This window comes from Ursus americanus, chromosome 22, assembly GCF_024610735.1.
Source record: "Ursus americanus isolate L20-20 chromosome 22, mUrsAme1.1.p, whole genome shotgun sequence".
Lineage (NCBI taxonomy): Eukaryota > Metazoa > Chordata > Mammalia > Carnivora > Ursidae > Ursus > Ursus americanus.
Window position 1 is genome coordinate 52493638 of NC_142148.1, and position 26682 is coordinate 52520319.

Genomic DNA, 26682 nt, shown 5'->3' on the forward strand with positions numbered 1-26682 from the left:
GGGATCCCAGGAAATGTGAGGTGGAGGGGATGGAGCCAAGCAATGTTCTTCCCAGGGACATCTCTGAGGCCCACTCCCTACCCTTCCCTGCGGGAAGCGCCACATATGCTCACCTTATTTCTTTTCTGGTGGTTGATCTCATTCCCCTGGAAAGCAGACAAAGTCCATCAGAATGAGGCCCCTGGTTCTTAGGAGCACTTGATTCCCATCCCTTCTCATGCTGCACCATGGCCAGGACCCGTGAGGGGGCCGTGCATACACAGATAGCGGGCCTGGGATGTAGGCCAGGCTCTGGGGTCCAGAGAAAGGAGGACATGGGGCAGATGGACTGGCTACAGGTCGGGACCCTGCAGCACCACCCTCTCGGAAGACAGTAGGGGAGGCCGAAGCCTCAGGCAGGAAGGGGCTGCTGCGGCTACTGAGGTGCTTGCTGACGTGGAGGGTCCTGACTTCATTCTCCCCCCACGGGCAAACTCACCGGGGGAGGCTGAGGTCCACTCAGACAGACCTCATGCAGCTTTGCCTTCAGGAAGCTCTGCTGCTTCACCAGTCTTCGGCACCGGGAGCCGTGGCCTAACTGCAGCCTCACCTCGCTCATCCCTGAGATGGGCAACAGCCCCCAGGCTCACAGGGTAGCCGTGAGGCTGTCATGAGGGGAGGTTTGCCGAGTCCTGAGAGCTCAGGGCTCAGTACAGGGGCGCTCTGCTCCCAAACCTCCGGATTCTGGTCCCTCCCCCACAATCCTCAGGCTCACCCACCTCCAGATAGTCCTCCATTGCAATATCCAGCATCACCAGTTCAGTGAGGAAAGTGCCAAGTTAGGGGACAACACCCTGTGTCATGAGCAGTAGGGTTGGGATGAGTCCCTGCTCTCTGGTGCCCACAGGGACCCTCCCCTGAAAATGCTGCAGCCTCCTGGCCCACCCCAGTTTCCCACATGGAGCAGCCTAGGACCCTTAGCAGTCTCCCCTCAATTCCCTTTCCCCTCACCCTCCAAGTACATCATACTCTTCCTAATCACCTCCAGAGCCTGCTTTTAGAAAATCACAGGGTATATAGTCCTGGGCTCCTCCCCATCCCGAAACCCATTCTGGATCCAGCTTTCTAGACCCTCCTGCTGGTCACTTTGAAACAAGAATTTTAGAAGCAACAGGAAGTGGAGCTGGAGTTGAAGTCCCACCTGTACTGATTTGGAGGCTTCCAGCCCTCAGGGAGAAGCCCCTCTCCTCTGACTTTGGAGGCCCTGGGCCTCAGGCACACTCACGTTCTTCTGCAGCCTCTTCTTCTAGGCTCTCTGGAGGGCCATCACCAGGGTGGCAGATTTATTAGATGGTTGCTCTTGCAGGGCCAAGGACAAGATCCTTGAGACCGTAATACCCTCAGTCCACTTGCCCCCACCATCTTTTAATTCAGACCCTAGATATCTGACTTAAGTCAGCTGATAACTGATAAACATTATCCTTAAGCATGCCATGTGATGATTCTAGAAAAATCTCAGCTCCAACATTCACTCTATGTGTGACCCTGAGCTTGAAGCCTGGCCTCCCTGAGCCTGTTTTCTCATCAGGAAAAGTGAGAATTCTACCTACCTCCCATCGTCTCCTGAGGACTCAGTATCGTATTACTATCATTATTGTTGTGGCCCTCAACCCATCCCAACCCCTTCACTGAGCAGAGCCCTGTCCTCTGGGCTTTCAAGGTTTGTACAGGTGTCCATCTGGACTAGCTGTTGACACAGAGAGACAGGGTGTCTAGGCTAGGGAATCTGGTTGAGCAGCACCTGGTTGTTCCACCCCCAACGGAATCTTCACCCCAACCTGTCACCACATTCATGCCAAAGGCTTCCCCTCTCCAAGGAATGCTTCAGGCCATTCCCTATTTCATCCATGCAGGACCCTGTTCCCTCACACCCTTCTTCTCTTTCCAGACCTGCACCTTCCATGCTACCTTGATGACTAGTTTCCTGCTCTGTGGGTTGTCTTCAGTGCCCAGCTTTTTAAAGTTTTGAAAGCACTTCCTGAATAGAGGGAAAGGAGGCAGGACGATTGGAGGAATAATGTGGCAGGGTTGAGTGCAAGTCCCTTTTATTTGAGAACCCCAAAGTGTCAAATTGCCTGGATAACAGTTTTCTCTGGGTTCCTCTGAGCACTAAGGTCTTTGTAGGACATGGGACAGAGCTCTGATGTAGGTCATCCTATGACTCCATTCCCATATTAATTGAGCAGCTCTGTTTTGGTCAATTTTGGTTTCAATTGGGCAGAGTTTAGTGGTTGTAAAGTAAACACATGAAAATATTTATTCAGCTCAGCCTTGTGGGGGAACATTTAGGAAAACTGATTTCTAAAGCAGGAGACATGGTGGCCTATTCTCCAGGGAGGCTGAGAGACCCGCCTGCCAGCCCAGGTCCTGTAGTCAGGGATTGCTGCTTCCCAGGAGGTCCAAGCTGGCTGAGGGGGAAGAGGACAGGCCTCTGGGAGACCCCTCATCCATCCTGGTCCGTCCATGCAGAGAGACCGTCTCACCTGGAAACTTTCTCCCATGTCTTCTTGAGGTGGTATATTGAGACAGTCTGCAGAGCCGAGACGATGGCATTCAGGGAGTAGTAGTTCTGCAGGATTTGACAGGCCTGGGGAGGGAAGAGAATGAGCTGTCACGTGGGTAGTGGAGGCTGATTTTCTCTAGAGCTTCAGTCACCCTCAGTTTAAATCACTCCTCCTGGATGAAGCAGATGTCCAGGGACCTGCCGAAGGGCACACGTGAGGCCCAGAGTGTCCCACTGCTGGGAGAGAAAGGATTTTACCTCACTCCAAGGAAGAAGTCAAGGAGGAACAGAGCATCCCAACATTGGGCCATGCAAGTCACAGTCAGCCTCTGGAAGGAAGAGCCTAGGGACTGCACAGTCCCTAGGGCAAAGACCAGGGCCTTCCACCCTGACACCTGATCAAGGGAAGAGCAGTGCCCGAGACTCAGGAGAGCACCTCGGCTGGGCTTCCCGTTGCATACCTTGGCCACCTTGATCCAGTGCTCCACCACCATGGCCCTGTCCCGGGCTGTCATGCTTGGGTTGCCAAGGCAGGTGGTGATGACACACTTGGCCACACCGTTGAACTGGGCGACAGTGGCCCGGACTGTGGGTGCCAGGTGCTCATTGCCAGGCTTATTGCGCTTGGACCAGACGGAGCCCAGGCACTGATGGGGCAGCAGCTTCTTGAACAGCTCCTAGAGAACAGGGGGAGGTTTGTTCACCCAGCTATTTCACATGCAAGACTAGTGTCTTAGATAGGGGTCACAGGTCAGAGCTAGAGCTCAGAAAGCTGAGAATGTGGCCTGAGCCTGGTTGGAGTCCCTGGATGTCACTCCATTCTTTTTCACTGAGGGGCCCAGGACGGGATGGCCCAGGAGCAAATAGAGACGAGGGAAGGAAGGAGGGCATTTGCATCCTGATCATCCTCACAAACTCCAAGCTCCACGCTGCTGTTCAAGGTGGCTCCTCCCAAGGGGGACTCTTCCCCTCCAACTATTCATCCCTCTGGTTCTACTCCCCTCTCAGATGCACATTCTCACATGATAGCTACAACCACAGGTTTATCTATCTGCCCTGCACTTAAGTACACATCAGATACCTAGTAATTGCTGAGGGTACTCAGCCTCCAAAACAAGTGGGTGGGCGACCCATGGACTTGACTGAACACAGGGAGCTGCCCTCCTCCACCCACGGGACCAGGGCCTGCCCATTGGTCTCTCCATTCTGGCTCATTTCTTCTCCCTAGTACCTCCGTATCAGTGCTTATCAGGGTCTCTCGCTACAGTCCGCAGCTGGACAGTGAAAGCTTGGGGCTAAGCGCCTTGACGGGTTGACAGGGTTGGGAAGTGGTGGAGCTGAGATTTGGTCCCAGACCATAGGAGTCCACATCAGGGAAAGGCAGGTGTAAGGCAGCCGAGAGCAGAAGAAACGCTTGTCCCTGCCCCACCCTGAGAGCCTAACTGCTCACCGTATCCATATATGTGAGTTGCTCTGTCACAAGCCTGGAAGGGAAGTCCAGGAGGTCAGGCTTCTCCTCACCCAGCTGGTTCTTTGGGGTGACACAGCAGGAACCATCTGGGGTCACAGTGGGCTCTATGTCTATTGTCAGAGCTGGAGTGAAAATTCCTGGGAAAGCTGATGGTCCAGCTGACTGCAGCTCAGCACCCGGCACACATGGAGATGATGGGAGCATGTGTTCCAGTTCTGCAACAGCTGATGGAGGGGAGGCTGGCTCTGACACTGCAGGTGATGGTCGATGCAGAGCTGGGGTTGCCTCTAGCTCCATAGAAGGCCCTTTTTCTGGCTCTGCAACTGGAAGGAGCCCTGGAGCTGGCACTGGAGCAGGTTAAAGAGAAAGGTTCATCCACATAACTGACTTTCCATGTGCCTTTCCAAAAACAGGACATATACCATGGCCTTAAGGAGGGCACGTATTGCATGGTGCACTGGGTGTTATACGCAAGTAATGAATCATGGAACTTTACATCAAAAACTTGGGATGTACTGTATGGCGACTAACATAACATAATAAAAAAATATTAAAAAAATATATCCAATGAATTTCCAATCCATGAGCCCCATTCCAGATAGCCTTCCCAAACTGCAATCTCCCTTACCCTCTGCCTCTACAGGCTCCAGAAGTTCCCGCTGCAGCAGGAGAATGGGGGCATGGTTTTTCAGGTCCCAGTCATGGCACTTCAGATGTACAGAGCCCCCCCCCCCCTTTTACCTCAAGTCATATGTGGAGCACAGTCAGAGGCCTGGCCTTTCATTCCACATGCTACTCCCACAGCACCGTTCTTTCTGTGTGGGTCCCAGAAGATGGCCCCAGGCCACTTCCAACCCCTCTGTAGCTGTCTTTGCAGTGGTTTGCTCATCCAGAAAACCTGAATGAGTGGTTTTTCCACTTACACTCTTCACGGCCATAGGTCTAGTCTACTCTGTCTTCCATGCAGACCAGTATCAGGGCTTAAGTTTGAGGCAGATTTGTGAGTGGTCTGCTCACCACAGCTTCTATTCTTGGCCCCAGTTGTGGTCAGCAGAGGTGGATACGGAAAGGGGCAGGCAGAGCAAGATGAGACCATCAAAGGGGTGGATGTTTTAGGCACCAACTCAGCCCAGATTGTGCTCTGCTTCCCAGAGGGCTTGAAGGCCCATCCATAGCTCTTTTTGACTCATTTGCTTCTTCAGGAAGCCCCCCAAATTCAGCCCTCCCATGGAAACCAAGAGATCTGTGAGATCTATGGCTCTGAAAGTCCCTCCCCAGCCACAACCCCTGTATCTCCCACCCTGCTCTGTGGAGGCAGCAGTCTTTCCTTCTGGACCCAAAGACCGTGTTTTTACTTGTTATAGTCCATCATAATGGTACAAACACGGGTGCATCTATTCACACCTAGAGTAGGCCATGAAGATGTCACATCTAATGAACTATGGACATGGGTGCTTATGATGTGTAGAGTGACTATCTGACCCTCTGACTAAAATTGAGACCCAGACATTGTATCTACTTTGTCGACTGAGTTATCTTAGTGACTGGAAAGTGCCTGCATTACTACATGCCTAATACATATTATTGAATGAATGACTCCTAACCAGTACTTTCCAAATACTGAGTGGACCTTGGGCGGCTCTGCCTGCCCCCAGTGACTCCCTAATCTGGTCACATAAAGGACCAGTGCCAGGACCAACTAGATGGAATCTCAGAAGTCCTTTGCAAACAGGAAAACTATGAGCTTTCCATTTGCTTTTGTAAACCCAGAAGGGCCACAGGCCTGTGAGGGTTGAGGTTGAGAGCTTCTTCACTGGAGAGCGAGAACTACTAAACATGAAGATGCCCAGCATATTCAGCAGCCTTTTCTACAGAGCCAGGCCCCAGATAAGCCCGTGCCGTGTTTTCTCCCATGATTTCCTACAGTAACCCTATGAGATTCAGCCTCTTACCACCCCATTTTTCAGAAGAGGAAAGTGAAGCTCAGAGAGGTACAGTGACATTCCCAAGACATACAGCTAGTAGGTGGGAGTCTCACTCCTGTGCTGTGCCTGGGGTGGGCATTCACCTGTTGAACTGCTGGCCCAGGACCTGTTGGGGTGAAGTGAACACATGGTATTATGCAGAAAATTGTGATATTTGATATGTTTATATCTGGGAAGAATGGTACCAGGGAGCGTATGAAATGCTCCACTGTGCCTTCTCTGAGCATCAGCATCATGCAGGCCTCGTCCAGGGACAGGATTAATTCTTTTTCCCCACCAGAAAGACGGGGGGGGGGGGGGGAGCGCAGTGTACTCAGCTTCAACTCCATGAACCACCAGGAAGATCAGGGTCTGGCGTTCAGACCAGAGACTCCCAACGCTTCGGGAACTTGTGCAAGAAAAGGGACTTGAAGGCCCGCCCAGAAAAGGGCTCTAGGCTTAAAGGTGCAATTGGCTTTAGGGGTGAAATGATAAACCATTGTTCCCTTTAACCCATTTTGTTAGTTGAGCAACAATAGCATTTCTCTCTTTTAATAGCCTTTATTAAGAACTCTATGCCTTTAAGTCATCGGTAAACATCCCTACTGCAGACAGGAGAAAGCAGAAGCTTAGCATCTCCAACGCTGCTTGAGATCATAGACGTTGGGCCTGAGAACTGTCCAGAGCATGGAATGCATGGCATTCCTCCCATGCTGATGAGGCCTGGTCTGTTCCTGACATGGGGAGAAAGGTTCAGGGGAAACCACCCTCCTTGGCAGGCCACAGGGCAGCCAATTGTTTCTAGTGTGGGTTCTGGCCTTGCCCTGATCATCTGTGGGTCCTGAGATAGGACATGAATTTGGACCCATTCTCACCCCAGACCAGCACTGGATGTTGTTGGTGGCCTGATGCACCTGCTGCTTGTCAAAGGAGATGAAGTAGCTGAACCCTTGGAGCAGCTCATCAAAGATGTCCTGGGTGGAACTCTGAAAAGATAGAGCCAGCTACCTGGGCCAGGAAGCATCAGAGGCCTTCCACCCAATCTGTGGTTCTATGTTCTGGCAGATCTAGCAGCTAAAAAAAGTTTGTTAAGACACTTAAGTGTTCCTTGCAGCATTGCTGAAATGGCAACAGAATTGAATCATGTCAAGTTCCACCAGCCTTGAAAGGCTGAATTACTGTGGCTGACGACCTCCTTTACGGAGGTCCAAAAAGACATATAAGGACACAGCTTGTGACCTGGTGGACCTACAATGATTTGATGTACTCTGAGAAATGACGCGTTATAGAGAAACATATAGAATGACTTCATCCCACCATTCCTTTTATGTTCAATCACCCTATTTAGTGTGAGGATTTATAAGGCCTTGGACACGTTCTCCAAGGACAGTGGAGCTGGGTTCTACACAGGATACCTGGGTGAGTAGGGAAAATAATAAAAACAGTACAAAGACACTCATGGCTTCGGGAAAAGTAAAATAAAACACAACAAAACAAAATAACCTACGCCCCTAAACTGCAAAAAAAACATTAATTATATTCCCTACCATTCCCATATATGTGAAGAGTCTTCCTACCTTATCCCATAGCTGGTGGTGGAGGTGTAGATATTGGGATTACTTTGTGGTTGGGCCTGAGGGACACTCATGTGGAAACACTATAGGAGGGCCCTAGGTCTGTCCCCATATTTGTGTGGGGGCCCTGGGTGTGGAGAACCCTCTTCCCATTCTCACCTCAGGCAGCACTGATCCTGGGTGGTCTGGTGCACCTGACACTTGTCTAGGGAGTTGGAATAGTTAAAGTCACAGACCAGCTCATCAATGATCTCCTGGGTGCAGCTCCGAAAATGCAGTGCCCCATATATATGGGGCCAAGAGACATTAGTGGCCTCACGGGACATTGCCACAAGGGGCCACCCCCATTAGAAATCGTGTTCTCCAGTTAAGGCTAAGAGGAGCAGCAGAAAAGACATCCAACAAAGAGGAAGCCAGATGAAACCCTAGGGCTCATGATTAACATACAGGTGGTTGAGCTTGGTCCCCAGCACTCAGCTTCTCATCCTGCCTGCTATGACCTGGGGTGTGAACATGAAAGATGGGCCAGGTTCCAACACCTGGCAGCTTGCTTCTGCCCAGGAAGGGCATCCTTCCTCTGCCCCCTCCTCTACACACACATACACATACACACACACACTTAGTGAGGGGCAAGAGGTGTGGGCCTGCTGAAGTAGGATCACTGTTGTTGCCTGCTCTCCAGTGGGCTGCTCTGAGCTGCCCTGTGTTACCTGTTGGTGTCTCCTGCCACATGTCCAGAGGGCTCGGAAAAGCGGGCTGAGACGACGACTACAATGATGTGAAAGTCTTTCTCTCTGGACTTTCTGGGCCAAAGCCCCTGAAAGTAGGAATACAGCAACAGAACATCTTGTTCTCTTGAACGTCTCAAGTCAAGTGAGCTGGAAAGCAGGCTTTCTTTGAATGGATGTGCCTGGTTACCAGAGTTCTAAGTTCAATTGGGGCCTATCACCAAGGAAGTGAGGTCGCTTCTTCAAGATTCCAGTACCTTGGCCTCTGCCGTCCCTTGGCAATGAACTGTTTACTTTTCTCCCCCATGTCATCTCCTTAACTGTACACTATGAGCAAAAAATGCCATAGCCACCACTCTCTGGAAATGTAACCAGGGTCTGAGGTTTCAGGAGACAGAACTGAATTCAGACCTTTTTTCTTTGTTTTCCCAGTTCTGAGTCCTAAATCATTGTGTCTCTCACATATTCCCCACTTTCCCAAGCTGCTTAGTGGGGATCAGGCTAGAATCCACTTCTTAGAGACATCATCAGGTGTATGTGGATAATGTAACATGGGTGGGGTGGTCCCCTGTGTATCTGAAGCACAATTTTCAGGATGGAAGAATTACAAGAAGGGGTGGGACTTGGCATGGAGGGCCGCTCAACAGAGGCCTGGGTTCCAACAATGTAATATTGGAACACTTTCCCACTTGGCCTTGTGTAAATGTGGGCACTATGATGGGGTGGAAATGAACGAAGAAGCAGATATTGCTGTCCTCTGTAGTTAAACTGTTCAATTGTTTCCCATTATATTTAGAATGAGACCCAGGTGCCTCATTTTTTTAAAATTTTTAAAAAAGATTTTATTTATTTGACAGAGAGAGACGGCCAGCGAGAGAGGGAACACAAGCAGGGGGAGTGGGAGAGGAAGAAGCAGGCTCCTAGCGGAGGAGCCTGATGTGGGGCTCGATCCCATAACGCCAGGATCACGCCCTGAGCCGAAGACAGACGCTTAAGGACTGCGCTACCCAGGCGCCCCAGTTGCCTCATTTTTGTCTATGAGGGGCGCAGCCTTCACAGTGGCTCCCACCGATCCAGACTTGTGGTATAGGCATCACTCTCTACCCATTAGGTGGTTAGTTACTGGCTTCTGACCAATAGGATGCAGCCAATGTGATGAAATGTGATGTCTAAGTTTCAATTGCAAAGAGTTTCTAACTTCCTAGTTACTTTTCTTGTGTTCTGCGTCTCACTCCCTTTCCCTTTTTCTTCTTGATCTCTGAACCAAAAATCGAGCACAGATATTTTGAGCTGCCATGTGTAGAAGCACACATGGCAGAGAACTTGGCCTGTGCCAAGGCCAGAAGACACACAGGAACTCAGATTCTGAGTCCAAACAGCTTCCCGAATCATGTGAGCCAACTTGGGAGAAAATCCTCTGCCAGTCTAGCCTCAGTCACTGCTGCAGCCTCTGACACACCTTGAGCCTGGGGAACTATGCTTATTTGTGCCTGGACTCCTCACCCACAAAAACTGTGAGAAATTAAATATATACATTTTAAGATTCAGGCTACTGGGGCAAGGCAGTAACATAGGAACAATAGATAAGTAACAGTCTCCCAGGCCTCAGCACCTCTCCCTGCCTTCCTCTCTCCCCTCTGCTCTCCTCCTAGTGTCCCTCCAGCCACGGGGGCTGCCTTTTTCACCTCCTCTGGCCAAACCAGCTCTGTTAGTGAGTGTCTGCAACAGCGGTCCCTTCTTTCTGACACACCGCACACAGACGTGTGCAGGTCTAGCTCCCTTTTGTCAATCTGTTTTCAGCAATGTCACCCTCAGTGAGGCCTTTCATATTTTCCTATCCAATGACTTCCCAGCCTTCCTTCATTACATACTTCAGTCGTCGTATATAGCACTTGCTCTTTTCTTTCACGTCTTTGGTTTGTGCTTTGTCCATCTCTAGACTGTGAGCCCCTAAAAGCAGGGAGCTCTTGGTATTTTCAGCTCTCCTCATGGGTCCACCAAGGTACCTGGCATAGGGGAGTGCTTAGTGTATAGTTACTGAATGAATAACTGAGAAGATCGTGGAGCCCACCTCCCCTTTTAACAAGCTAGACTGTAGGGAGAAGCGCAACTAAAAGTTTCGAGCTGTTTCTGGGCAAGGGGACAACCACAATGGCCTCTGCCTGACTCTTCCTTCTCCAGTATCTCCAGCAGAACTGATTAGGCACCACGGACAAGGAAGCACCCTGCATCACGTTCTCTTTCTCTAGTGGTACAGCCCCAGGCAGGCACACCACCAAAGAAAGGGGTGCTTTTATCTGGGTGTCCTCAGGGCAGTGGCTTTCCAGATTCAGAGTGGCAAAGGAGCAGGATCTCCAGGCTCCAAGAGCAGAATAAGGGACCACAGAAACCTCCCTTTCCTCCTATTTCTGTCCACTCCCATGGTGTCCTCTTTACTATTCCAGCACCCTCACCTCAGCCAGAAGAGTGATTCTGCACCCACCCTTGTATGTCCAAACGAGGACCCTGAAGGTCTAATGGAGACTGGTCTTGCCCCTGGACCCCAGAGACAGTGTTCAGTGCTCTGGCACTTTCCCAGAGAACATAAACAAATGATAAGCAGGTATGCGCAAGCCCAAAGCGCAATGACCTATCACATCAATTGGAGCAGCTGTCATAACAACGACAAGAGACAACAAATGCTGGTGAGGATGTGGAGCAAAGGAGCCTATGCGCACTGGCGCCGGCACTGTGCAAAACAGTATGGAGCGTCCTCAACACACTGAACACAGAACCACCGTATGTCCAGCAGCTCCACGTCTGGGAACATTCCATAGAAAACAAAGGAATATGTCTAAGAAATACCTGCACTTCCATGTGCAAGAAGCTTTATTTACCATAGCTGAGACAAGGAAAACATCAGTGCCCATTAGTGGTGAATGGATAAAGAAGTGTTACCTACATAACGGAATATTAATCAGCCATAAGAAAAGGAAATCCTGCTAAGTGTGATAACAGTTTTGGACTTAGAGGCATTATGCCAAGTGAAACAAGTGAGACAGAGAAAGGCAAACACTATACATGTGTAGGTATAGATATATATAGGGAGATAGATACTATATAGATGATAGATACATAGACATTTTCCCCTCTTATGTGGAATCTAAAACAAAGAAAAGAAAAGGCGGAAAACTAATTCAGAAGAACAGATCAGATTAAAGTAACAAGAAACAGAGGGGAGGGTGGGGGCAGGGATTGAGTGAATGGTGAAAAGGTACAAACTTCCAGTTTTAAGATAAATAACAGGGATTTACAGTACAACATGATGACTGCCGTTGATACCGCTCTATGGTTTGAGAGGTGTTAAGAGAGTAAATTCTGAGAGTTCTTATCACATAATACCTTACACATACACAGTGTGTCAATTATATACAGTGATCAATTATATCAATAAAACTGGGCAAAAAATATTTTAATATTCATAATGGGCATCAGGAAAGTTGACTTGGTAAAAATAATGACACATAAGCAAAATGTAAAACAGCAGAACCCAGTCAGTAGACTATGATATGGATAAAAAATCCAAGCCATTTGCATAAAAAATTGATTCTGATTTTTAAGATCAGTGAATTAAAGTTAAAGTAGATAAAATAGAATTTTAAATTGTGCTACATTTTTAAAAATTGATCAAGGAATAAAATGTCTTATTAAATTAACTCTGAAAATACCGTTTTGAAAAAATTTTCATGTTTTGGAAAATTCTGATTTTAAGCTTTTAAGTGGGCACAGAATGAGAACATTTTGCTGGATCAAAGTTGTCTCCAGGAAAATGGGTGAGACAAAATAGCAGCACCAAAATGGCAGGACTAAATTGTCCTGTGTTCATTTCTCTGTATTTGCAGTTTTTAAAGAAAAAATATTTTTATTGACGTACAATACACATAATCAAAAATCTACCATCTACCGTCTACAAATCTACCATTTATAGGTTTATATTTCATTAAGTACATTAAGTTCATGGAATACATTTTAAATGTATTAAATGCATTAGTACCCTTTCTACAACCTCCGTCTAACCCAACTTCACATCTCATTTCATCTTGTGAAACTAAAACTCTACACCATGAATCAGAAACTTACCATTACTGCCTCATTCCAGCCCTTGGCAAACACCATTCTACTTTCTGTCTTTATGAATCTACTTTGGGTAGGTCCCAAAAGTGGAGTTAAAGCTTGCATTTTTATGAATGCACTTAATGTAAAAGTTCACCCATGTTGTGGCCTATGTCAGTGTTTTCTTCCTCTTCTGAGATATTATTCATTCTTATTCCATTGTGTGTATAAACAACATCTGTTTCTCCTTGGACAGATAGTGGATTGTTTTCATGGTTTAGTTATTATGACTAATGATGGCATGAAAATGTATGTTCAGACAGATCTTCAAGACCATGGTGTCAATTAATTTGGGTATATACCCCAAAAGTAGAATTACTGGAACACAGGGTAAGTCTAATTTTAATTTTTTTTAAGAACTACAATACTGATTTCACAACTATGCTCAAATATTCCTACCACACACAATGAACAAGGTTTCAATTTCTCCATATCTTTGCCAACACTTGTTCTTTTCTTTTCTTCTAATTCTTTGTGTGTGTGTGTGTGTGTGTGGAAGAGTCATCTTGATGAAAAATGCTATTTCATTGCTTTTTTAAATGTGGATTTCTGAGGCATCTGGGTGGCTTAGCCATTAAGCATCTGCCTTTGGCTCAGGTCATGATCCCAGGGTCCTGGGATCAAGCCCCGCATCAGGCTCCCTGCTCAGTGGGAAGCCTGCTTCTCCCTCTCACACTCCCCTTGCTTGTGTTCCCTCTCTCGCTGTCTCTCTCTGTCAAATAAATATTTTTTAAAATAAGTAAATAAAATAAAATGTGGATTTCCCTAAAAATTAGTGAGTCAAGTATCTTTTCAAATTCCTTTTCATGTGCGTGTCTTTGAGGATGTGTATTCACATTTTTTTGCACATTGACACATTACATTTGGTTTGGTTTTTGTTGCTGAATTTATGTGTTCTCTGTATATTCCGGATATTGAGCCCCTTTCAGACACATGGTTTGCACTACGGTCTCCCGTCTTATGGATTGTGTTTTAACCTAAGTGATAATGTCTTTTAAGTTGTTTCTATTTTGATCTTCTGCTTAGATGATCTGTCCATTGTTGTGAGTGAAGTGGTGAAGTCTCCCACCATTAACGTATTTTATAGATAAGTTTTTTTACTTTGGTTATTAATTGGTTTATATAATTGACTGCTCCCACATTGGAAGCATAGAAATTTATAATTTTTAAGTCTTCTTGCTGGATAGGCCCTTTAAGTATGATACGGTGTCCCCCTACATCTCTTACTACAGCCGTTAGTTTAAAATCTAATCTGTTTGATATGAAGATTGCTACCCCAGCTTTCTTTTGAGGTACATTAGTGTGGTAAATTGTTCTTCATCCCTTCACTTTCAATCTGGAGGGGCTTTAGGTTCAAACCGAGTCTATTGTAGACAACATACGGATAGGTCTTACTTTTAAAATCCAATCTTGTACTGTTTGTCTTCTTATTGGAACATTCAGAGCATTTACATTCAGAATATGTATTGAAAGCTATGAATTTAGTGCCATTGTATTTAAAATCCCTGTTTCTGTAGATTGTCTCTGTTACTTTCTGGTCTGTTACCCTCGGGATCTGTTCGCCTGCAGTATCGCCCTTATTATTTCTTGTAGGGATGGCTTGGTGGTCATATGGTCTTTCAGTTTGTCTATCCTGGAAACTCTTTATCTCTCCTTCCATTCTGAATGATAGCATTGCTAAATAAGGTACTCGGCTCCATTTTCTTCTCATTTATTACCCTGCCCTTTCTCGCCTGCCAGGTTTCTGTGGACAGGTCTGATGTTATTCTGATGTTCCTCCCTCCGTATGTAAGAAATCCCTTCCCTCTAGCTACTCTCTGCATAGCTTCCTTGGTTTTAGGATTTGCAAGCTTCACTATTATATGTCGTGGTGTTGAACTATTTTTATTGATTTGAGGAGGAGTCCTCTCTGCCTCTTGGACGTGAATGCATGCTTCTTTCCCCAGATTTGGGAAGTTCTCAGCCATGATTTGATCAAATATACCTTCCAGCCCACCTTTTTTGTCCTAATGATCCTGATATTGGTTCTTTCCAATGTACCATTAAATTCTCTAAGTCTCTCTTCATGTGTTGTGGGTTGTTTTTCTCTATTTTCTTCAATTTCCTTCCTTTCCATCAGCCCATCTTCTAGATCACTTATTATCTTTGCTGCCTCACTGACCCTGGCTGTCAGAGCGTCCAATTCAGCCTGCATCGCATGCATAGCATTTTTAAGTTCAGCCTGATTAGATCTCATTTCTGCCCTTATATATTACATATTGTCATTAATGCTTTTTCCTACCCTAGCTATTGATTTTACGATTGCCATCCTGAATGCTACCTCTGACATCATGCTTATATCCTTAAAATTAGTTCTGTGGCAGAGGACATGGTCTCCGGTTCTTTTCTTTGTTGAGAGTTCTCCTTCTAGTCATTCTATTGAGGGATGGTTGAGCGAATACACAGAGTCCAAAATATCAACCACAAACCAAGGAAGACGCCCTCTAGAAAATACTCCAAGTGGTCCGAAGCTACCACAGATACCCAAACAAAGTCACGATTATCCAAAACAGTCATTACAGTGGGGCAGAGAGACTATAAGCACTCAGGGTGGACAAGGCGGGGTGATCTGTCTGTTCCTGATTGATTTTTGGTCTCTGTCTTAGAAGACACCATGTCCCAAAATTGCAAACAATCTGGAACTTATATATAAAACATATATATAACATATATCATATACATTTCACATACATAACAAAATGGAGTAGTGTGAAAAGGATTGGTATGAGGTATAAAAAGTATAAAAGGTAGATATGAAAATATAAAAACCCACTTCAAATCATAAATTGGGAAATAAGAGTATTTGAGATGGTAACAAGGTAAAAAAAATTAAATGTAAAATTTTAGCTTGAAGTAAATGAGTCTTGAGGGAACACCTGGACCTCAATATGTTAGTTTCCCCTGGCGCTGGAGTTTTGCAGTCCTGTAGGAAATAAGCGTGTCACTTACCTGTTCTTCCGGTCTGTCTTCTGGGGGAGGGGCCTGCTGCTTGGCTGTTCAGGCTGCTCTGCCTGGTTGGCCTTTCACCACCACTTGTCAGGGGGTTGGGTTTAACGTGAGGAGGTTGTCTGTGTGGCTTTGTTCCCTGGCAGATTTCCATGCCTCCTTAGAGGGTCAGAGGAAATACGGCTGTGCAGAAAACTCTGGCCTAGGGCAGCAAGATCACGGTCACCTTTCTTCAATGAAACTTCCAGGTCAAAACATCTCCACTTGGAAAAAAACCTGTCAGCCAAGAATGCTTTATTTGGAAAAGCTGTCCTTCAGAAATAAAGGAGAGATAAAGACTTTTCCAAACAAAGAAAAGCTAAATGAGTTCCTCACTACTAGACCTGCCGTAAGGGAAGAATTAACACCTATACTACTTAAACTCTTCCAAAAATATCAACATAAGAGGAATACACACAAACACATTTTAAGAGGCCAGTATCACCATGATACCAAAACCAAATAAAAAGACTACAAGAAAAGAAAATTATATACTGGTGTCCCCGATGAATATAGATGAAAAAATTCTCTTTAAGTATTAACAGACTGAATTCAGCAGCATCTTAAAGGACCATATACCACGATCAACTGGGATTTGTCCAGGGGGTGCAAGGATGGTTCAACATATGCAAATCAATCACTGTGTGACACATCACATTAACAGAATGAAAGATAAAAATCATATGAATATCTCAATAGATACAGAAAAAGCATTTGACATGCATTTGACAAAGTACAACATGCATTCATGATAAAAACCCTCAACAAATTGGATCGTGAAGAAACGTACCTCAACACAATAAAGGCCACATACGGCAAACCCACAGCTACGGCAAACCCACAGCTAACATCACACTCATTGGTGAAAGACTGAAAATTTGTCATGTAAGATGGGGAACAAGACAAGGGTGCCCACTCTCAACATTCCTATTCAATACAGTACTTGAAGTCCTAGCAGAACCATCAGACAAGACAAAGAAATCATAGGCATAAAAATTGGGAAGGGAGAAGTTAAAACTGTCTCTATTTGCAGGTGACATATAGAAATCCCAAAGACTATAAAAACAACCCTGTTAGGTCTAATCAATGAATTCAGTAAAGTTGTAGGATAGAAAATCAATGTACACCTAGCAGTAGCATTCCTATACACCAACAACAAACTATCTGAAAAAGATATAAGGGAAAAGATACAAAGAACATTTATGTTAGGGAGAAAAACAACAAAATACTTAGAAATAAACTTGAGCATGGAGGTGAAAGATCTCTTCACGGAAAACAAGACATTGATGACAGATACAAAAAAAGAAACCCACCAATGAATTGAATGGTATTGCATGTTTATGAATTGCAAGAAATAATGTTAATTACCCAAGCCACCAATAGACTCAATGAATTTCCTATCAAGATTCCAATGACTTTTTTGCAGTAAGAAAAAAAAAATCCTAAAATTTGAATGAAACAATGAAAGACTTTGGATAACCGAAACAATCTCTAGAAAGAAGAATAAAGCTGGAGGCATCACACTGCCTGATTTCAACTGTATTATAAAGCTATAGTAAATCAAAATCTTATGGTAGTGGCATAAAAACAGACACATAGACTAATGAACACAAGAGAGAGCCCAGAAATAAACCCAGACACATACGGTTTTTGAGAAGGGAGGCATTCTCAATGGAGAAAAATAAAACAGCTTCTTCAGTAAATGATGCTGGGAGAAGTGGATATTCACATGTCAAAGAACAAAACTGGACCCCTATCTTACATCATCCACAAAAATTTACTCAAAATAGATAAAAGACTTACAGGGAAGACCTGAAATCATAAAATTCCTACAAGAAAACATAGAGAATAAACTACTTGACATTGGTCTTGGTAAGTATATTTTAAAAATAACACCAAAAGCACGAGCAACAAAATAAAAAAAAAAAAAGTGGTACTACACTCAAGAGCCTCACAGTGAAAGAAATAATCAACAAAATGAAAATGCAACATATGGAATGGGAAAATATTTGCAAATCATGTATCTGAAGAGAAATTAATACCTAAAATATATACATAACTCATACAACTCAGTTGTATGTAAAAAAAAGAAAGAAAGAAAGAAAGTAAAAAAATAAAGAAAAGAAAAAAAAAAAAACCAACTAAAGAAAGGACCAAGGACCTAAATAGACATTTCTCCAGAGAAGACAAATGGACAACCAGCACATAAAAAAGGTGTTCAGGGGCGCCTGGGTGGCATAGCGGTTAAGCGGCTGCCTTCGGCTCAGGGCGTGATCCCGGCGTTATGGGATCGAGCCCCACATCAGGCTCCTCCGCTATGAGCCTGCTTCTTCCTCTCCCACTCCCCCTGCTTGTGTTCCCTCTCTCGCTGGCTGTCTCTATCTCTGTCAGATAAATAAATAAAATCTTAAAAAAAAAAAAAGTGTTCAACATCTAATCTTTACGAAGACACAAATCAAAACCACAAAAACCACAACGAGATATCATTCTTGTTAGAATAATTATTATCAAAATGACAAAAGATAACAAATGTTGATGAAGATGTAGAAAAAAGGGAACTCCTGTGCACTGTTGGTGGGAATGTAAATTGGCATAGCCAGTATGGAAAGAACTATGAACTTTCTTCAAATATTAAAAATAAAATAACCAAAGGATCCCGCAATTCCACTTCTGGTTACATAGCTGAACAAAATGAGATTAACATGTTGGAAAAAAAGAAGTTAGCCTGTTGAAGAGGTATTGCCACCCCATGTTCATAGCAGCATTATTTACAATAGCCAAGATATGGAAACAACCTGTATCTATCAACAGAGTAATGGATAAAGAAAATGTAGTCTGTATATCCAATGGAATACTATTCAGCCATAAAAATAAGGAAATCCTGTCATTTGAGACCGCACGGATGGTCCTTGAGGACATTATACTAAATAAGTCAGCAGAGAAAGACAAATACTAGATGATCTCACTTATATGTGGACCCTAAAACATAAAACAAATAGAAAAACAAATAGAAAAAGAGATCAGATTTATGGTTACCAGAGGCACGGGGTGACGGGAGGGAAAACTGAATGAAGGGGATCAAAGGTACAAACCACAGCTGTAAGTCCTGAGAATGTCATGTGCTACACAATCACTGTAGTTAACACTGCTGCATGTTGTAGCTGAAAGTTGCTGTCCTCTAGTTCAACCTCATTGAAATATTAGGAATCCCAAGCTTAATCCGAACGGTTTGAGCCCAAGGTCACAGAGCTCCCACGTTGCTGTTTTCAATTGCTGCCATAATACAGAACACTTGGAAGGAGCATCTGTATTCCAGGAACACAGCCAAATATCCTTTATTCACTAACTCTTCTGACCCTGTGACTCCATACCCTTTACTTGTCGTAGTCAGAATTCAGTTAGATAGAAACTGCCTTTCTGATTCTAACAGTACTAACGCACTATGTTTTCAACACAAGCTGCCTATAATATAGTTTAAAGTATACTTATGATGTGTATGAAAAATAAAAAAAATTATTAGATGATAGTTAAGGTCCCAGAGGCTCGACAAATTCCACAGTTCTCAAAAATATGGCCCCAAAGCCAGCAGCATTACCTACACATTTGTCAGAAATGCAAATACTCTAGCCCTCGAGAGAACTATTGAATCAGAATCCAGTGGGATTTACCTTTGGCATCAACAAGTCTTCCAGGCAATTCTAATGCACACCAAAGTTTGAGAAACACTGCTTCAATTGTTTTCATTGTTTGCACAAAGACAAGGGTGGATAATTAGTCATAGTCATCTCCATAAACTCAATAAAAGCAACGGATTAAAAAAATACAGGCAAACTCACATATCTCATACGGAAAATTTACAATTTATAAAAAATTCTACAATATGCTTTAGAAGCTTAAAGAAAAGTGTGAGGACACATGAAACCTCATGATATATTTGGGTTTTGTGATGAGCACTGAGTGTTATACACAACAGATGAATTACTGAACTCTAAAGATATTTAGGTTTTTTTTTTTTTTAAAGATTTTATTTTATTTATTCGACAGAGATAGAGACAGCCAGCGAGAGAGGGAACACAAGCAGGGGGAGTGGGAGAGAAAGAAGCAGGCTCATAGCAGAAGAGCCTGATGTGGGGCTCGATCCCATAACGCCGGGATCACGCCCTGAACCGAAGGCAGATGCTTAACCGCTGTGCCACCCAGGCGCCCCAAAAGATATTTAGGTTTTGTTTTAATTTATGACTGAATGTAGTGTTCATTTCTGTTTCATAAATGGATTTAAAACACCACATATGCCTAGTAATAAATGAAACCTCAAGAAACTAGATGAGTCTCAAACAAACAACCTAACTTTACCCCTTAAGGCACTGGAAAGAGAACACATCAGGCCAAAGTTATTAGAAGGAAAGAAATAACAAAGATTAGAGCAGGGAAAAATGAAGCGGGACTAAAAGGATAATGGAGTATACCAACGAAACTAAGAACTGATTCTCTGAAAATAAAATTGACAAGCCTTTACCTAGATTTCCCCCACCCCCAAAAACAAGGAGAGAGAGAGAGGGAGAGACAGAACTCATATAAAAAATGAAAGAGTGATACCAGAGAAATGCCAAAGATCATAAGAAACTACTCTGAACAATTATATACAAAAAATTGGACAATCTAAGGGAAATTGATAAAACTCCCAGAAACATACAACTTGCTAAGACTGAATCCTGATGAAATGGAAAATCTGAACAGATTATTAGTAAGCAGGTTGAATCAGTAATTGAAAACCTCCAAAAAACAAAACTCCAGGACTAGACGGTTTCACAGGTGAATTCTACAAAATATTCAAAAAGGAATTAATACTCAAATTCTTCCAAAAAATAAAGGAGGAGGGAATTCTTCCAAACTCATTTTATAAAACTGGAATTCTTCTGATACCTGATCCAGACAAGGATTCTGCAAGAAAAACATTACAGGCCAATATTCCTAATATACACTTACAAAAATCCTCAACAAAATATTAGCAAACCAAATTCAGTAATACACTAAAAGGATCATATACACATATCTAGAAAAGTGTTGTTACAGCTGATGTCAGAGAAATTATCTGTGCTCTCTTCTAAAATTTTTATGGTTTCAGGTCTCATATTTAGGTCCTTAAGCTTTTTGAGTTAATTTTTGTCTATGGTGGAAAAAAAGTGGTCCAGTTTCATTCTCCTGCACGTTGCTGTCCAGTTTCCCCAAGATCATCTGCTGAAGCGGCTTTATTTTCCCCACTGTATACTTTTGTGGCCTTTGTTGAAGATTAATTGACCATATAGTTGTGAAATTATTTCTGAGTTTCCTATTCTGTCCTATCGCTCTGTGTGTCTATTTTTGTGCCAGTACCATACTGTTTTGATTACTACATGTTTGTACCGTAAATTAAAGTTTGGAATTGTGATACTTCCAGCCATGTTCCAGGATATTTAGGATTTTTTGCGATTCCATACAGATTCTAGGTCTGTTCTGGTTCGGTGGAAAATGCTGTTGGTGTTTGATAGGGATTGCCTTAAATCTGTGGATTAGATAGTATGGACATTTTAAGAATATTAATTCTTCCAATCGACAAACATCGAATGTCTTTACTTTCTGTGTGTGTGTCATGACTTTAAATCAGTGTATTTATAGTTTTCAGAGTCCCGGTCTTAAAGCCTCTTTCATTAAATTTATTCCCAAGTGTGTGTGTGTGTGTGTGTGTGTGTGTGTGTGTGTGTGTGTGTGTGTGTGTTTAATCGTTGGTGCAGTTGTAAATGGGATTTCTTTCTCAATTTCTCTTTCTGCTATTTCATTCGTAGTGCATAGAGATGGAACAGATCTGTGTATTAACTTTGCATCTTGTAATTTTACTGAACTTATGAGTTCTAGTGACTTTTTTTTTTTGGTAGGGTCCTTAGAGTTTTCTAGATACAGTATCGTGCTATCGTGCTATACACGAATAGTGACAGTTTTACTTCTCCCTTACCAATTTAGACGCCTTTTCTTTCTTTTCCTGGTCTGATTGCTGAGGTCAGGACTTGCAGTACTATATTAAACAAAAGCGCTGGGAGTGCACATCCTTGTCTTCTTTCTGATCTTAGAAGCAAAACTTTTGGTTTTTCACCATTGAGTATGACGTTAGCTGTGTGTTTTAGATATATGGTTACTGTTATTATTTTGGGGTACGTTCCCTCTAATCTTACTTTGTTGAGTATTTTTGTCATCACTGGGTGTTGTACCTTGACGGATTTGATTTTAAACTAAAGACGGTAGGTAGAGATACAGAAGGACACTATATTATTCTTAAAGGATGTATCCAACAAGTGGATATGACAATTATAAATATCTATGCTCCCAACAGGGAAGCAGCTAGATACACAAGCCAACTCTTAACCAGAATAAAGAGACATATAGATAATAATACGTTAATAGTAGGGAAGATATAGATAATAATACGTTAATAGTAGGGAACCTCAACACTCCTCTCTCAGCAATAGACAGATCACCTAAGCAGAAAATCAACAAAGAACCAAGAACTTTGAACGGACCAGATGGACCAGATGGACCTCATAGATATATACAGAACACTACACCCCAGAACAACAGAATACTCATTCTTTTCGAATGCACAGAGAACGTTCTCCAGAATAGATCACATACTGGGTCACAAAACAGGTCTCAACCGATACCAAAAGACTGAGATTATTCCCTGCATATTCTCACACCGCAATGCTTTGAGAATGGAACTCAATCACAAGGAAAAATTTGGAAGAAACTCAAACACTTGGAAACTAAGAAGCATCCTGCTCAGGAATGATTGGGTAAACCAGGAAATTAAAAATCAATTTAAGCAATTTATGGAGACCAACGACAATGAAAACATATTGGTCCAAAACCTATGGGACACTGCAAAGGTGGTCCTAAGGGGGAAATACACAGCCATCCAAGCCTCACTCAAAAGAATAGAAAAATCTAAAATGCAGTTTTTATATTCACACCTCAAGAAGCTGGAAATGGAACAGGTCTAACCCACGCACAAGAAGGCAGGTGATCAAGATTAGAGCAGAGATCAATGAATTAGAAACCAGGAGCACAGCAGAGCAGATCAACAGAACTAGAAGCTGGTTCTTTGAATCAACAAGATCGACAAGCCGCTGGCCAGACTTATTCAAAAGAATAGAGAAAGGACCCAAATTAATAAAATTATGAATGAAAAGGGAGAGATCACAACCTACACCAATGAAATAGGAAGGATCATTAGAAACTTTTTATCAACAGCTTTATGCCAATAAATTAAACAACCTGGGAGAAATGGATGCCTTCCTGGAAACCTATAAACGACCAAGACTGAAACAGGAAGAAATTGGTTACTTAAACAGACCGATTAATTATGAAGAGATTGAGGCAGTGATCAAAAACCTCCCCAAAAACATGAGTCCAGGGCCTGACGGATCCCCAGGGAATTCTACCAAACATTCAAAGAAGAAATAATACCTATTCTCCTGAAGCTGTTTCAAAATATAGAAATAGAAGGAAAACTACCAAAGTCATTCTATGAGGCCAGAATTACCTTGATCCCCCAACCAGGCAAAGACCCCATCAAAAAGGAGAATTACAGACCGATATCCCTGATGAATTTGGACGCCAAAATTCTCAACAAGATCCTACCTAGCTAATAGGATGCAACAGTTCATTAAAAGGATTATCCATCAAGACCAAGTGGGATTCATCCCTGGGATGCAAGCGTGGTTCAACATTCGCAAATCGATCAGTGTGATAGATCATATCAGCAAGAAAAGAGTCAAGAACCATATGAGCCTCTCAATTGATGCAGAAAAAGCATTTGACAAAATACAACATCCTTTCCTGATTAAAACCCTTCGGACTGTAGGAATAGAGGGTACATTCCTCAATTTCATATTCTATGAAAAGCCTACAGTGAATATCATTCTCAATGGGGAAATGCTGGAAGCCTTTCCCTTAGGTCAGGAACACGACAAGGATGCCCACTCTCACTATTATTCTTCAACTTAGTACTAAAAGTCCTTGCAGCAGCAATCAGACAACAAAAAGGGATAAAAGGTCTCCAAATCGGCAAAGAAGATGTCAAACTGTCTCTCTTCGCAGATGACATGATACTCTATATGGAAAACCCAAAAGACTCCACCCCCAAACTACTAGAACTTATAGAGCAATTCAGTAATGTGGCGGGATACAAAATCAATGCTCAGAAATCAGTTGCATTTCTATACAAGAACAATGAGACTGAAGAAAGAGAAATTAGGGAATCCATTCCATTTACAATAGCATGAAAAATCATACATTATCTCGGAATTAACTGAACCAGAGATGTAAAGGATCTATATTCTAGAAACTACAAATCGCTCTTGAAAGACATTGAAGAAGACACAAAAAGATGGAAAAATATTCCATGCTCATGGAACGGAAGAATTAACATCGTTAAAATATCTACGCTACCTAGAGCAATCTACACATTCCATGCTATCCCAATCAAAATACCAATGACATTTTTCAAAGAACTGGAACAAACAGCCCTTAAATTTGTATGGAACCAGAAAAGGCCCCGAATCGCCAAGGAATTCTTGAAAAGGAAAACAAAGCTGGGGGCATCACGTTGCCTGATTTCAAGCTGTACTACAAAGCTGTGATCACAAAGACAGCATGGTATTGGCACAAAAAAAGACACATAGACCAATGGAACAGAATAGAGAACCCAGAAATGGACCCTCGGCTCTTTGGGCAAAAAATCTTTGACAAAGCAGGAAAAAACATCCAGTGGAAAAAAAGACAGTCTCTTCAATAAATGGTGCTGGGAAAAATTGGACAGCTACATGCAGAAGAATGAACCTTGACCACTCTCTCACACCATACACAAAGATAAACTCCAAATGGATAAAAGACCTCGATGTGAGACAGGAATCCATCAAAATCCTAGAGGAGAGCACAGGCAGCAACCTCTACGACATCGGCCACAGCAACTTTTTTCATGACACATCTCCAAAGGCAAGAGAAACAAAAGATAAAATGAACTTGTGGGACTTCATCAACATCAAAACCTTCTGCACAGCCAAGGAAACAGTCAAAAAAACTAAGAGGCAGCCCACGGAACGGGAGAAGATATTTGCAAATGACACTACAGATAAAAGACTAGTATCCAAAATCTACAAAGAACTTCTCAAACTCAATACACGAGAAAAAAATAAACAAATCCTAAAATGGGCAGAAGATATGAACACTTTTCCAATGAAGACATACAAATGGCTAACAGACACATGAAAAAATGTTCAAAATCATTAGCCATCACGGAAATTCCAATCAAAACCACACTGAGATACCACCTTGTGCCAGTTAGAATGGCAAAAACGGACAAGGAAAGAAACACCAAAGGTTGAAGAGGATGTAGAGAAAGGGGTTCCCTCCTACATTGTTGGTGGGAATGCAGTTGGTATAGCCACTCTGGAAAACAGTGTGAAGGTCCCTTAAAAAGTTAAAAATTGAGCAACCCTATGATCTAGCCATTGCACTACTGGGTATTTACCCCAAAGATACAGACGTAGTGAAGAGAAGGGCCATATGCACCCCAATGTTCATAGCAGCATTGTCCACAATAGCTAAATTGTGGAAGGAGCCGAGATGCCCTTCAACAGATGACTGGATTAAGAAGTTGTGGTCCATATATACAATGGAATATTACTCAGCTATCAGAAAGAATGAATTCTCAACGTTTGCTGCAACATGGACGGCACTGGAGGAGATAATGCTAAGTGAAATAAGTCAAGCAGAGAAAGACAACTATCATATGATTTCTCTCATCTATGGAACATAAGAACTAGGAAGATCGGTAGGGGAAGAAAGGGATAAAGAAAGGGGGGGGTAATCAGAAGGGGGAATGAAGCATGAGAGACTATGGACTCTGAGAAACAAATGAGGGCTTCAGAGGGGAGGGGGTTGGGGGAATGGGATAGACTGGTGATGGGTAGTAAGGAGGGCACGTATTGCATGGTGCACTGGGTGTTATACGCAACTAATGAATCATCAAACTTTACGTCAGAAACCAGGGATGTACTGTATGGTGACTAACATAATAGAAAAGAAAAAAAAAGAAAAAAAGAAAATTCTTTATTAAAAAATAAATAAATAAATAAATGAAAGGGGGAAAAAGGAAAAAAACGTAAGCACACAAAATCAGGGAACAGGACAGGGATAACAGCCCCAGATACAGAGGAAAAAGCTGGATAAAACAGATGATTTTCTATGAATGTATAAATCACCAAAACTAAACCAGAAAATGATAGCAAATCTAAAAAAGCACTAAGCTTTTTTTTTTTTTTAAAGATTTTATTTATTAATTTGACATAGAGAGACAGCCAGCAAGAGAGGGAACACAAGCAGGGGGAGTGGGAGAGGAAGAAGCAGGCTCCTAGCGGAGAAGCCTGATGTGGGGCTTGATCCCAGAACGCTGGGATCACGCCCTGAGCCGAAGGCAGAGGTTTAAGAACTGAGCCACCCAGGCGCCCCAAAAGCACCAAGCTTAGGTAGTTTTACTGGGGAATTCCACCAAATTTAAGGAAACAGATCATTTCAAGAGTATTTAAACTGGCTAAAGCAGAGAAAGCTTTTAATAAAGCTAAGGAAAGCACTAAAACAACTTGATAAAGATTACATTAAAAACAAAATTACAAACTGGTTTCACAAATCACAATGTAAAATGACTCAGTAAAATATTACTAGAATCTGGCTACACACTAACAGAGTTTTCACTGATGATTCAATAATATGACCATGATTCAATAACATAAAATCTGTTACTATTATTCATATGAACAGGTCAAGGAAGAACATCTGTATAATTTCACAGATGCTAAAACAGTATTTAATAAAATTCAACAACCATTTTTGATTAAAAAAACAAAGAGCAACAACACAGCCCTTAGTAAAATAACTAGTGTGGCAGAAACACTAAAAGCATTCTCAGTGAAGTAAGGAACAAGACAACGTACCCACTATCATTCTCACTTAGTATTTGATCTCGTCCTGGAAATACAAAGGAACCAAAAAGAGAAACAAGAGACATAAAAAGTAAAAAACATGGAATGAAATTCTTATTATTTGTAACTGATATGATATTATACCTGAAAATCCAAGAGAACCAACTGCAAAAACTACTAGAAACAATATGATGACATAAGTTACTGCTTGAAAA

At 42.9% G+C, this 26682-nt stretch overlaps 1 protein-coding gene and 1 long non-coding RNA gene across 2 annotated transcripts in view; both read right to left on the minus strand.

The window, feature by feature from the left end:
- The window catches only part of LOC148108172 (uncharacterized), a 139922-nt gene that overhangs the window by 20058 nt on the left and 93182 nt on the right, over positions 1-26682 (minus strand). The gene's annotated exons all lie outside the window — the stretch shown is intronic.
- LOC148108173 (uncharacterized) overlaps positions 1-26682 on the minus strand; it is a 96453-nt gene that overhangs the window by 3116 nt on the left and 66655 nt on the right. The window contains exons 3-4 of the mRNA XM_087853929.1: positions 3993-4360; positions 114-2626 (exon numbers count right to left, since the gene is read on the minus strand). Of these exons, the coding sequence (XP_087710055.1) occupies positions 2519-2626; positions 3993-4360 (476 nt within the window). The 3' untranslated portion in view covers positions 114-2518. The remainder of the gene's footprint in view (positions 1-113; positions 2627-3992; positions 4361-26682) is intronic.